Source organism: Triturus cristatus, chromosome 4_1 (assembly GCF_964204655.1).
Source record: "Triturus cristatus chromosome 4_1, aTriCri1.1, whole genome shotgun sequence".
NCBI classification, from domain to species: Eukaryota; Metazoa; Chordata; class Amphibia; order Caudata; family Salamandridae; genus Triturus; species Triturus cristatus.
Window position 1 is genome coordinate 1,229,416,846 of NC_140585.1, and position 14,663 is coordinate 1,229,431,508.

Genomic DNA, 14,663 nt, shown 5'->3' on the forward strand with positions numbered 1-14,663 from the left:
CTCTGCATAAGCACCCATCTCTTCCTCTCAGTCTTTGCATAAGCACCCATCTCTTCCTCCCAGTCACTGCATAAGCACAAATCTCTTCCTCCCAGTCACTGCACAAGCACCCATCTCTTCTTCCCAGCCTCTGCCAGTCCCCTAGGCTGACATCCCTGGTTTCTAACCAGTGGGTGCAAGAGAGACTGTAGTGGCTCTAACACCTCTAATTCTTTTACAGCGTCGAACACACTGACTGTGACAGTAGCAGTGAACTGTCTCCATTCTGCTTTGAGTCTAAGATGCTGCTGTGATGTGAGCTTGAACCCATTTCTATAACCAAAACTCTCTGAGGTGGACAAACACGTCCAGCTTTCAGAAGCCCATAAATAACTAGAAAAAGAAGGGCGTAAACACCGACATGCCCTAATGCAGACACACAACAGACATCCAGGCACATACATATTGGGCAACACACGTACAGTCATTCGTGCACACAAAGAAGCATACATGCAGGCCCCGTGCACAAAGACTGAAACTGGGGCAAGGGGACAAGTTCACATCCACACAGTGAAAGACAGTGGCTGGAAGACACCAACTCTCGTGAACTGGGAGAAACTCTCGAACACTAATATCGGGGGCTGTGAGACCGCGAATCTGGGGACTAGGATTTGACACTGGGATGAAGAGAAACTGTCACCGAGAACACCTGGAGCCGGGAAACACTGTCACAAGAAAACATAGAGGTACTGACAGTTCTAGATAAATTCCCATAGGGAGAGAGACTGAGGTACTGGGGTTTGGCGACACTACAGCAATGTACTAGAAGACACAGGAAGAAACCGAGAGTGGAATAAGGATTTACCACCTCTGGGACAGGGAGGCCACGACTCCAGAGACAGACAGCCAGCCACTGGGAAAGTCAGGCATTGACACAAGGCATAGAGTCACAGAAAGTGGGACAAGAAGACACTGACAATGGGGACTTGCAGACACACACACGGACATCAAGACAAAGATTAGGGGAGAGATAAAAACATGAGAAAAGGGAGACATCAACAACAGGGACAGTGAGACACCGGCACTTGTGCAATGAAGACATAGATACTGGGGACAGGAAAAATATGGACTGGGGACAGTGAGACATAACCTGACTGTAAGGAGGTGAAAGAGAGATATTGGTAGACAATATCAGTGGGAGATTGTCAGATCCTAGGATCTTCAAGACACTGGTTCTGGAACTTAGCGACACCACCACTGGGGACTGGGACACTCTGATGTTGAGGACAAAGAGAAATAGCATTTTGCGCCCTAGAAATAATTGCATTTGGACAGGATGACACCAAGACCCAGTAATGGGAAATGACACTGGTGAATACTGACATATGGAATATAGAACAAGGAGGTACCAACACAGGGGGCTGAGAAAGATTCATACTGATTAAGACAGGCCGACATATATACTGCAAGAGGGAGACACTAGGTATATACTCACCTCTCATGGTGACTTCAGAACTCTGTTCCAAGCCACCCTCATATGTACAAATTCATCCAGCCCTATAGCCACAGTCTTTTTGAGATTCCACCCTGATAGCAGGGCCAGGCACTCAAAGGGGGGGTGGAGCGTGCATCTTTGGCCTCGCTACATTCTAGTCCAGGCACAGTTTCTGGTGTCATCCTCTAGGAAGCGCTGTTCTCACATGTCATGAATGGAAATGGCTTTGGTACAGATCTTACTGCAACACATGAGTTAGCTATACTTTACTATGATTGACAGCCGCGGCCTGGGGTTGAGGGTTGGCTTTCTCTGAGTATACAATTGCATTGGAATTCCACTTTCCGGTCCTCCTTTCCATACTTGTAGCAGTTGGTCCTGTAAAGCATTATAAGTTAATGCTTGGCAGCGCAGCATGTGGCAGAACGTGAATAATATTATTTGCTGTGTAATAAAATGTTAGCATACCTTTTTAATTAGAAATATGGCTGTCTGTTTAAGTAGGCAGGGATCTCACGTACAAAAGTCGCCATCATGCGTACGATCTCTGGGTCACCGCTGCTATTGACTTTGTAGAAAGAAGTGGTAAAAGGTTAGGGTTCTTAAACACTTAATCGATGATTAAACCCTCAGATAACACGCGGCACCACTTCTCTCACCCTCTCAAACTCCTTCTTTTCCAGAGCGGGGGACAGAATAGCAGTGATTGACGACTCCAATGAAGAATGGTGGCGGGTAAGCAATTGCACTTATTAATCCAAGACTCTCTACACCAGGTGATCGGATATCTAGGAACATCGGTGAGGAGGGGGTGGTGTATGAGGCTTCGCTGCCCAGAATGATCAGTATGTTTGCAAGGAAGGGCAAATGTCCAAGAGTTTCATTAGACACATTGGTCTCCACCGCCTAATAGGACCGGAGGGGCAAGACCATCAGGAAAGTGGGGAGATCATGAAAGCGAGACACAATAACTTGCATTGACAAAGGAGGACAGAAGTTTAAGAACTTAAGCATGAGCGTTGGGTTGGCCAATGGAGGTGCGTAGCTTATCACATTGTCAGATATTGCTAGGAGGAGTGTGCACTTCTCAGCTGGTTAACCCCCTGCCTGCTGCAGTTGCCCATTATTCCGTTTATTCAGATCACCAGGCATTAACATAAGGAATGTTATGCTATGATGTATCTTGTGCATTTGTACAGCACATTACTAGCATTTGCATGACCCCCTTGGGCCATGTGGACCTTACGGTTCTGAAATTCTCCTTGACTGGAGTCAAACTGGTCTGTTGACATTGAATTTAATTGTCTGTCTTGTTGTTTAGAAGTGAAGCATATGGGCCTGTGGCTTGTAAGACCAGTGGTTCCCAAACTGGGATCCGCGGACCCCCAGGGGTCCTTGACACATTCCCGGGGGGTCCGCAGGCAGCAGTTTTAAAAGCACTGCAAAGTTCCTTGTATAATCAGCAGTTTTTGGGCAGCAATAAAAGTGTCAAGATAACTCCGGTGATTAATGTACCTGCTGGAGAGAGATGGGAGTTTTATCCAGTGGCAGCTTTGACTCATCTAAGGAAGCACAGATGGTTAATATGCCTGCTGCAAAAAATTTCAACAATGCATTTTTTTAAAAAACTGTATTTTGTTTTGTGCATAGCTCAGTGGGTTCCTTCTTTTGCCACAGAGATTCTCTTGTTATTGTGCAGTTCACAAGTTCCAATCGCAATCTAGCGAGCTATGAACTGCCACCAAAGAGCTGCATGCACACTGCATGGTACAAGTTAGTAAGTTATGCCTTTTCCAGTCTTTTATTATACCAACGCTGCTAAAAAGGTTTGTTTGGATAGAAATAAATCCTTATTATTAATTCAACGCGAACCCCTATGTTATGTTCTGAATCCTGAGTTTGTGCTTCTCCAGACCAAGCACCAAAAAATGCCTACCAGTGTGGATGATATGTGAATCCTATACCTTGTAGTCCCCTTTGCCTTATGTAACATTTTATATTCACTGATTTACACACGTATGATTCCTTATCTCTTTATGTGTGTGATGTAAAGTGCTCTGACACCCTACAGTGGTATGAGAGGTGCTATAAAACAAATTAAATGCATGTGATAGTGGGGCTATGGAGAGATGAGAGGCACTGTTGGAGGGTAGTAGTGAGGGAATCATTGAAGATTGTCAGTCATTGAAGAATGGCAAAAGAGTGTTGTATCCAGGTGCATAATAAGGTCATTATTTACTATTCTTTAAAAGCGAATACAATTCAATATATAAAGACAAATGTGTCGTCATATGCACCATTTTCCCCCAAATTTTCTTGGGGGAAGCCCCCGAGAGCCCCCTTTGTCGTGGTCAGGCTCATTTGCTGCACTTGGTGTGCACTGTATGGGGACTAGTCTGACAACATTTGCCAGAGCAGCTTTAGGTTTCCAGTCCAGCCTTGGCAGGAGCAGGAGCCTTGGGCTGCGAAATAAAACCAAACGATGAAAAGTTAGTCCCGAGCTGCAGCCCCAACCTTCCCATTAACATTTTTCGATTTACGGCAAATATTTTTAATACAAAAATACTAAAATCTTTAGTAATTCAAGTCTAGTCTTCATTTGATGTGCACACGTGTGTGTTTATTTTTTTTTAGTTAGAGTTTTAATGTTTGAAATTTAAATCATACAAATTGCTTGGAGGTCCCCGGCTTCCAGTAGTGACTCAATGGGGGTCCTCAGGGAGTGAAAAGTTTGGGAACCACTGGTATAGACTAAATCATTGTTTAGTTATTTATTATATTGGATAATGGCTGGCCAGATCCTATTAAGGGTGTATGTAGAGCATTATGTATATGGGTGTGCGTGCTAAAGGATTTAGATTCTTTCTATCGTGCTGCCGGGGTGCACGGCCAGGTCCTATTAAGGGTGTATGTAGAGCATTATGTATATGGGTGTGCGTGCTAAAGGATTTAGATTCTTTCTATCGTGCTGCCGGGGTGCACGGCCAGGTCCTATTAAGGGTGTATGTAGAGCATTATGTATATGGGTGTGCGTGCTAAAGGATTTAGATTCTTTCTATCGTGCTGCCGGGGTGCACAGCCAGGTCCTATTAAGGGTGTATGTAGAGCATTATGTATATGGGTGTGCGTGCTAAAGGATTTAGATTCTTTCTATCGTGCTGCCGGGGTGCACGGCCAGGTCCTATTAAGGGTGTATGTAGAGCATTATGTATATGGGTGTGCGTGCTAAAGGATTTAGATTCTTTCTATCGTGCTGCCGGGGTGCACGGCCAGGTCCTATTAAGGGTGTATGTAGAGCATTATGTATATGGGTGTGCGTGCTAAAGGATTTAGATTCTTTCTATCGTGCTGCCGGGGTGCACGGTTGTCCATCACCTGGCTTGGGGTGGCTGTTGTGTTTGGAATCATCTTCAGTGATTATCTGCCTTTGATGTAATGTTGTTTGTGTGCTTGTTGGTGTGGTATGTTTGCTAACTTTTTCTAGATGGTTAAGAAATAATGTCCTGAACTATTGTAGAACTCTCATGCCCATCTTCCTTGAAAATATTACTTTACTGATACAGCAAACAGCTATGTTTATTTGTAAAAAAATAAAAATAACTCTTGGGTGTTAATTTTTCTCCATATCTTGATTAGAAGAAGAAGCTACGCAGAGCCATATTGAATTTCTCCCAAGTGCATTCCCAAGATGAATTTGTCATCCAGGTCCCCTACACCTTGAAGTAGCTGCAGCTTGCAGAAGGTTTATTTCCACGAGGATTCTGCAGCCAGTGGTGCAGAATTAGCTCAAAGTGTTTGTCATGCCATTAGCTCCTCTATGAGGAATGAACTATGCACTCTTGTTAGACTTTGTACCGGGGCCTTTTTCGCCTTTCTAGGACTTTACATAATCACTCCTCTCTTCTGGTGGCCTTTGTGTCTCTTTCTCTTTTGCCCCTGACAGGTTTATGCACTTGTTATATTGCTTTTTGAGTGCCTTGTGCCACAGGCAGGAGACTTCAGGGACATTGGTGCATCCAATAAGAAGGATAGATGTGTCAGAAAGCTTGCGCATCTGGATGTACAGGGAGTTGGGAGGCCACGTAGACAGGAGAGTAGAGTTTTAGTTGCTTAATATAACATGAGTTGATGTTCTGAGCCGTGTAGTTAACCGAAGAGCTTGTAAAGTGTGACGTAATTCAAAAGGTTTCTATTAAGGCATCTTAAAGAGGTGAGCCCCAGATCACCCCCCTCCTGCCTTCAAATCGTGTGCATTTATGTGTTGTTGCAAAAGGATGCCATGTGGACTGATCTAAGGAAGTGATCTGTGTGTAGTTGAATTGCAAAATGTGGGATGTTCTTTGTGCCTTTTCTCTAGGATGTCCTGTGAATATTGGGTAGAATGCCATCTGCATCGCTTGACAAAGCTGTGCCACCCTGCACTGTTTGGTTTTTCTCGCCTACCTTATGTTTATCAGTCAGTGAACGTGACAATGCCAGCTGGGAATTGACCTTTTTGAGTGCTACTTACTCACCTATACTGTATCAGATCTATTTGCTACGAGTTGCAGGAGTAAGTCTTGACTGCTCGAGGTTGCTACCATTGGCGAGTCAAGTGCCCACAATATGTACCTTTGTTATCTAATAATATTGGTCGCCTTCGGACACCAACGCAAAGGACAGTATTTCTACTGCAAACTTTCCAGTGACTGACGAAAAACTTGACCTTTTGAAAAGGCCCCACAAAACCAGTTGTATCAAGTCTCAGTCATATGATAAACTTAGCATGAACGTTTCAAGCATAAGTTGTGTGATTGGATAATTCCAGCCCCAAATTATTCTTCATATCTGATTCTGAGCCAATTGCAATAGCAAACAGTTTTAAGGTGCAGTTGAGCAAATGATTGTTCTGTTGACATATGCTGGTTTCTTGCCCAAAATAGTTTGAGATTTCTATAATAACAAGTGTGTGTTTAATGCATTTTTCTTGCACTAAACCAGCAGCAGAGAAATATTTGGAATGAGTTATAGAAAACATTTTGAAACTTGATCTGAATCTCGTAATCCAACATGAAAATACAGCTGAATGCTGGAGATGGCATTTTCAGAGGGTTCCATGCTTGTGGTCAATGACAACCAGCTTTGTTGATCCTTTAAGAAAGCCCACGTAGATTTTTTCTCTTTACCCTGATTTACAGCTGTGTTACGAGTCCTGTGGTAACTCCCCAGATTCTGTGTGCGTCACCCAGACCTTTCTACTGTGGGTGAAACTCTTAGAAATATTGGGAATTACTGACAGACTCTGGTATAATAGACTTGCTTTCTTTACTAATCCTCATATCTGAGGTTACCCTCATGATACAATTCAGAAACCTCTGGTATCCCCCTGGTCTTCCAGATACCAAAGATATCAGTAACTTTGAGGGGAGATCAGTAGGTGCAAGGCCATTTAGGGCAGGCTTGAAACGACTGTCTCTGCTCTATTTGCCTTTAAGCATTAACCCCCATGTGGTTCATCCATGCCTTTCATTTGCAAGTCTACTTTTTACTTTCATCTTTTGAAGTTTGCCCACTATGTTTTTCCTTTTAACAATTACTGCTTTCTCTTGCTCTCATGTGGTGCTTTGTTTCTCTTTATCGACCATGAGAGAATTTCTTTTTTTTTGTCTGGTGTTGTGGTTTGCGTGTCTATCTCATATCGACCAATGGATTGTCTACCAAGCTCTTCCTCCCATGCCTCTCTCTCTGAAGTGATCATTTGAATACCCCTCTATCATCTAAAACAGTTTCTATTCTTAATTTCTCTCCTGTCAGTCTGCAGATGTCTCTCTCTGTGCATGCTGCTTCTGGCCTTGTCTCTTGGTCACCATCTTACCTTCTCACCTGTCTTCTTTTTTCGTTTCTAGGGTAAAATTGGGGATAAGGTGGGTTACTTTCCGGCCAACTTCATCCTTCGAGTGCGGGCTGGGGAGAGAGTATACAAGGTCACACGATCCTTCGTTGGAAATAAGGAAATAGGGCAGATCACCTTGAAGAAAGACCAGGTGTGTATCCCTTCGTGCACTTCTTGTATTTTGACTCATATTGCTGTTTCGCAAGTGTTGTTATTACTCGATATCCTAGGTTCCCTAGAATTTGGTGAAGCTGGTGTTGTTTTTGTACACACAAGAGCTGGTGGCATCGTTTTGCCATGTTTAGCTCCTCTTTATTCCAATAGTGGTAATTTTAGGTAATGTAGATAGTGGAAACTCTAGTACTTGTACAAGAGTATAGCTGTGTACCTTCTCACTGCAAGCCCAAAGCTCAATTATTTTTCTGCCACAAGTCTAGTAGGTATCTGCCTTCTCTGCTTACCTTTGACAAATGAGTCATTGGTTGCATCTCAAAGATGGCGGATGCACTGCCAGGCTCTCACGGGGTTTCTCTTGCTAAAGGAGAGGATTTATCCCTGCTCCTGTGCAAACACAGGATTGCCTTTACCAAATGAATGGTGTGGTGCCAATATGGACTCCAGGATGCGCAGCATTGTCAGGATAAGGAGATGTGAAGTTAGAATATTACCTCTATACTACCCTATGTAGCCTTACCAGGGCGTAACGAAGCCCGCGCTGTGCCAGCTTAAGCGGGGGTGCCTGGGACAGATAACATTGTTTAACGGCACTTCTTAATTTTAAATTCTAGCTTGCAGGTCATTGCAAAGCAGATGGAAAGAACTATAAATGACAGTGGTACAACTGTGGGATGGAGAAGGGGTGAAGGAGTTCAATAAAGCTTAACATGGTGACAGAATGGAAGCGGCATGTTTAGAATATAAAAGAAAAATTAAGCTAGAGGCAAATGCAAGGAATTAACTTGAAGGAAGGAAAGAAAAAAACCAAATAATAACGGAAATAAGAAAAGTTAAAAGGAAGTAGGATGGAACGTAGTCCAAAATGAAAAATGGAAAGAAGCAGAGAAGGACAGAAAGGGATAAAGAGTGGGAGGTGGAAGAAAATAATGAAACTTGGAAAAAGGGGTAGCAGGAAGAAACAAAGAAATACACATGGGAGGAGAGAAACAAAGGAAAGCTGAAAATAAAATGAAATATTGGAAAGAAGAAATGAGAGACGGGTGGAAGGTCGGTGAAAGGTAAGAGAATAAAGATTGAGCAAATGGAAGGAATTCAAGTAGAGAGGAGAATGAGAGAAGGGGCAAAGGAAGAACAGGAGATGATAGAAAAGAAGTAAGAATGTGAGAATGGTACTAAGGAAAGCAAAGATGGAAAGCAGAAAGAAACATTAAACATGAATATGAAGGACAAAGCTGAAAAGACAACTGAAAGAATGATGAAAAAAACAAAAGAAAGATGGTAAAACGGAAATAGAGGAGAATGAAAAGGGAGGAAAGTAGTAAAGAAAGATGGAGAGAAAAAGGAAAGAATAAATCAAAGAAAGAAAGTCAATGCTGCTAAATGTGCACTTTTTGGCCACGTTCTTTTCAAATCATGCGGCAAAATGCATCGTTCTGAAGCTTTTTCCTCTGGGCAACAATGCCCACTATCTCCTTAATAGAAAGGGTCGGGATCGATCACTTTGCTAGGACATTGCGTTCCATGTGGGTGAAAGTGGGGGGGTATTTTATTTTTCTGGCTACTCCCTTGATATGGTGTGCAAGTTGATACTGTGAAGTGCATATTGTTACAGCTCACTTTTTTTGTGGTCAATATTTTGACTTAAGCCCCAAATTGTCAACCACAGCATCGAAAACAAAATAGCCCTCTGGGGTAAGGCCCACGAGGCACCAGGGTCTTGCTCCCTTCGAAACGCACCACGGGTTGGCGACAGAGGCACACAATATCGTTTGGCATCCTGCTGTTTCTGCACGGGGATCACAAGACTGCCCTTCCTAGAATGCCACAAGAGCCACCACATAGTGTGTAGGAGAGCAGTTTCCACGTGAGGAAATCAACCCCAAACCTTCAGAATTCCATAGCTGAAAGGTATATTTCAAGCCATCCTATGTTCAGCAGTTCTCTTAGTAAGAACGGGATCCCCCAAGGGCTGGCCCAGGTTTGTTATTGCAGGTGGGGAGGAGTAGGCGGAACTAAAGCCATCTCTACTATGGTCTTGGAGCCGCATTTTGCACATACACTCTGGAGTTTACTTCCTTGAATTTCTTACTTAGATAAAATCTGGAAACAGCCAGTTATGGTCCCAGGCATCCAGTATGGGATAGATTGACCTTCTTCTTTGCATTTTCTCTAGCCTAAATGTACTGACGCCTGCTACAGAAGAGGCCTGGCTGAAGATAGCCTCGTGGAGCGACTGAAATTAGCGGCCAACTTAGTATCAGAAGTAGCTGAAAAGAATAGCACATTATACTGCTTCATGTCGCAGCCAAACTCCTTCCTGAAGTCACCGATGCTACCCTGTGAGCAACTCAAGTTATGTGAAGTGTTAAATGCCCATGCCAGAAGTAAGAGAGCTGGGCCCATGTTTTCCTCCCCAGAAAGTCTATAATCCCTATAAAACACAGATCTACATTTACTTGCCACAGTATTGTGGAGAAAATCTTTGGGATGATTTTCATGTATCCAGGTGGAGAACTCACTCCTCTCTGGAAGCCTATGTGTATTGTAAGCAGTAAGTGCTGGTGAATGGTACAGTTTGAGAGCAATGAGTAATAACAGTCTCCATACAAGCGTGATCTTCCCACTGGCCGGAGGGGTCATTTTTACATCTGGCGTTTTCCTGAGGGTCTCAAGCCCTTGGAGGTCTCTTTTGAAATCCCAGGGTAAATGCTGGCAATTTTCTCCAGCTTCCATAAGTTAACTGCAGCAGACACAGTGGAGTCTTCTAGAGAGGAAGGGTGAAAGAGAGATAGTTGAGAAAGAGAGACTAGAGGAAGAAGAGAGGGAGAAGGAGGGGGAGACAGGATGGATGGATGGATGGATGGATGAATGGAAATAAAGCAACAATACTGGACACGGAGAGAGTAGGGCTGCTCTGCTGACTTTTGCGAGATCAACTTTTGGTTCCCAGTCCATCCCTGTTTCCTTACCAATGCCGGCTGCTGGCACTGCCCACCTCTCACTGCCCATCAGGGACATCTTCCCACACTGCCCACATAGGCAGCTTCTTTTATTTCCCAACATTCAAACTCCTTTTTAATGCCCAGGAGTGCCTAGCTTGTTACACGTCACTGTCTATCACTCCCTCCTCAAACACTGCATGCCGTTACAGGTTTTAACACTACCCACCAGTGACTGCGTCTCACACTGCGCCTAGAGTATCTGGCTCACACTACACAATATCGCCTTTTGTTACTGCTCACCAGCACCACGTCCTCAGATTGCCATCCAGTGCCCACACCTCACCCTTGCTGTTGGCGCCAGCTTCTCACACTGCCACTGGTACCAGCTTCTCACACTTCCCACCAGTACAAGCTGCTTTTATTGACCAACAGTCCCAGTCTTCTCACAGTGCCCACAAGAGGATCTCAACCCAGCCTGGCCCCATGAGATGCAGTTTAGCCCTCCCGCTCATCGATTTCTGGCCTCTCCACTGAGCCTGGCCATTTAATGTTTAAAAACAGTACATATATTAAAACTAAAAATCAACGGCTTCAATGTTCTCACTGCTTAAAAATAATTAAAATGTAATTCACAAATAATTTACTAATAACATGAAATAATAAAGCTAGACTAATGCACTCTCTGGGTACAGAGGCCAGTGATAATTGAAGGCAGAACTTGTAGGCCGAAACCTGCCTCATTATTGACTGGGTTGAGATGTTGCTTCCTCTCAGTAAGTGCTGAGGGGAATAACACTATTGTTTGTGCAGTGCTTAATTTGTAAAAAAAAAAAGTAATATTAATAAGTACTGGGGCACAAAGTTTTGCTCTGAAGCTCATGGTGGGCTATCGAAAGTCGTGTGCCGAACGCCAAGGCTGCGTCGTCTTGCTTCTACTCACGCCTCTTTCCTCCACCACCAGAAACTACCTGCTTCTTCCTCTCACTCTTGGAGGTTCCTGCTTTCTCCATTTCTAACTGTTTTTCTGTCTTCTTCTTCCTTCTTTCCCCCGTTTGTTTTCTCTCTGTTGCTCTGTGTGAAAGTCTGATGGGGAAAAATTAGTGCCAGTGGGGCCCACCTGCAACCACTGGCTCAAATTAAGCTCTGATTATGTGTTGTGCGATTCTAGCATGAACAGTGGAACAGCTAGACCCTCTATTGAGTGTGTATTGATTATTACACCACGCACCCAGTTTCAACAATGTTGCAATGTAGTATTTGCAGCATGAACACAAATCATTGGCCCAATTATGTGAGTTGTGTTTGTAAAATTATCATAAGCTGCTGGCTGCTTCCTAGGTGTTCTCAGTTACACAGCATGTGACAAAATGCCTTTGTCGTTCTCCTCTGCCCACTGTCATTCCCTCCCCTTCTAAGACCCTCCACGTCTCGTTCATTCTTGTCTGGCCATACACTACAGACTTATCCTTGTTTGGCTCTTCCCACCCCCCTTGTAACCTTTAACACATTGACAAAATATGATTTTATATAGTCGGAAATTACATACTGATTTACCTTGCTTGTTTAATTAGAGAATACTGAATTGCATGCAGTGTTGATAGTTGGTAATTTTTATCTTATATTGCAATACAAATATTATTTTCTTAGTCAAACATAGGTCTCTGCCTAACATTGGAAAGAAACTTACACAGAAGGTTTAATATTATTATATTGTATTCCAGTGCAGCATATGTGTAGGACTTACTACCCCTATGTGAGGTACTGAAGCGCGTATCCACACGGATAGCAATCCCAACACTGTAGGTGTGTAGTTGGAGGGATGTTGCTTTTGTTTTCAGCCTATGTGAGAAGTGTTTCCATGTCATCTTTGATGACCACCAAAGTGCGGTAATCGTTACGGCAACATATGTCAGGCAGAGATGCTGTTGAATGACTAAAAGAATACCTAAAGGGAAAAAAATTAGAATTGATGACGCGAGTAGTAGTCATGCACCTATTGGCTACTGCCGAAGAAATATGCCCCATTAACGATGCAGGAAGTGGAAGAGCAATCAAGCCTAGAAACCTAGGCAGAGCCTGCACAATCTTTACAAGGCTCAGATTCTTCCTAATCCTGCTAGGCTGGATTAAGCCATAGGGTTGAGCAGAGGTTCCTGCCCCCATGCCTCTGTCAAGCTCCCCTCTGGCAAGCCCTAATAAGGCTGTGCTCAGGCCCTCGCCAGACTGGTACCCAGCACATGCTAATGCGAAGAATCGCTTGGAAGGTTGCTGCCCTGAATGCACAAGACGGAATTGGCCTGTATTGTGTTACCGCTATGTCCCCACGCCTATATGCAAGCCCAAGACTTTATTAGAGACACTTGCTCTTTCTTGTTTAAATAAGGAGGCAGCTTCCCGACCTTCTAGAATTTCCTACCAGACAACTTCCACTAACAATAATAGTGATAAATGTAATTTCAGGGTTAAAAAAATAAGATAATTTCTCTCCACAAGTTCACTTTACTTCAGATTTCCTCATGTCCTAGACAACTGCTCATTCAACCTCTCTGAATGCTGGCTCCGGCCAGCAGTGTGTTTTGCTTGAGTGTACTGCATACTGCACCTCAAATAACTCCATTTGATGAACAAGTGTTGGCTGGTGCAAAGTGGCATGCCAAATAAACATTGTAATAAAGCACATACAAGGACAGATATAATAATAATGATAGTAATAATAATTGATATTGTGTCATTGTTTGGGCAATATGTCATGTTAAAAGTATTTATTGAGCACACATACACCAACCGGTCTCTTGGTGCTGGTTACAGAAACATAACTTACAGCTCATAATCTTATGTAAATGCTTGTGTGAACAACCAGGTTTCCAAGAGTTGTCTAAATCTGGAATAGCACGAAGTTGATCTGATGTTAGGTGGGAGGGAATTCCAGAGGCGTGGGGCCAATACCGAGAATCTGGCTCCTCCTTGCCTGTTCTTCTTGTAAGGAGGAAGGACCAGCAGGCTGGGATGCGAAGACCTCAGATAACGAGAAGAGTATACCTCTGGATGTGTGAGGAAATAAACTAAGGGCAGTTGACGTACAAGGGTTTAAAAATGGTACAGCCAATTTTAAGGGCAGACCGCTGTTTCACTGAAAGCCAGTGGAGCTTCCTCATCAGCGGGGTGATATGACACCTCCTTGGCTGTTGGCAGATCAGTCTGGCTGCCTGATTTTGTACCAGTTGTAGTCTCTCCAGCAAGTATTCGGGTAGACCAAAATAAACAAAATAAGGCGAGTTTGCATAGTCGTTAAGGGACCATATTCAATTAACATCACATGCAAGTTACAGTTCCTCATTGAGAGTGAACAAATGCCATGATAAAAATAATGCTCACATTTAATTATAATATTATACATGTAAATAATGTAAATACAGTTTTATTAACAACTGCAAGTTCTTTAAAATACAATGTTTATATTACAGCTGTAAACAAATGGGATATTTTTCATGTATATTTAAACAAGGCTGAATCAACCGGAAATAAAGAAAGGGTGATTAACAAAAAGTAGGGGACAGCTGGTGGATCAAGCCAGTGATGATAAAGGGAAAGATGAAGTGCTCAATGCGAGTGAGTTAACAGAAGAACTGAGTGTAAATGATGACAGTGCTTAGTGCAATGGAGCAATATAATAATCTTCATTGCAAAGTTTGCATTCAAGAGTCGAAAGTGGATACTCAGGTGGACTTCTTGTTCTCCTCACAGATTGGTTGATATGTGTACATGGCAAATGTCCGAGTATGTAGAAATGATTAAATGTGGTGTACCACCAATAGGGTATTTGTGGAGTGAAATTATCCATTGTGGGCTATTGTGATGGGGGATGGAAGTATAAGGGTAAATATACAGGGAGGAGTTATGTAGTTAGGATAGGCAGGTTGCTTTTGAGGTGGAGAGAGCAGTAATGTTTAAGATCACTCTTGGTCCAAATCATCCTGATCAAGTCATGGCTAAGCACACATCAGAGGAGGATACATGGAAAATAGAATTTCCAGAGGTGTTTAAAAGGAGTTTTGGAAAGTTGAAGTGGTTTCGCCATTGTATTGTTATAAAAGATGGATTCATACATAAGGTTCACCAAGCAAGGAACATCTCATTGGACTTAGGGGATTCCTTTAGAGGAGAGCAACACAGACTAGGCAAGGAGCAAGTGATTGAG

The 14,663-nt window shown here is 43.2% G+C and overlaps 1 protein-coding gene across 3 annotated transcripts in view; it reads left to right on the top strand.

Annotated features, from left to right (window-relative positions):
- STAC3 (SH3 and cysteine rich domain 3) overlaps nucleotides 1–14,663 on the top strand; it is a 121,947-nt gene that overhangs the window by 90,358 nt on the left and 16,926 nt on the right. For all 3 annotated transcript variants that reach the window (XM_085654628.1, XM_085654630.1, XM_085654629.1), the window contains 2 exons: nucleotides 2,158–2,209; nucleotides 7,360–7,497. In XM_085654628.1, coding sequence (XP_085510754.1) covers nucleotides 2,158–2,209; nucleotides 7,360–7,497 — 190 coding nt within the window. The remainder of the gene's footprint in view (nucleotides 1–2,157; nucleotides 2,210–7,359; nucleotides 7,498–14,663) is intronic.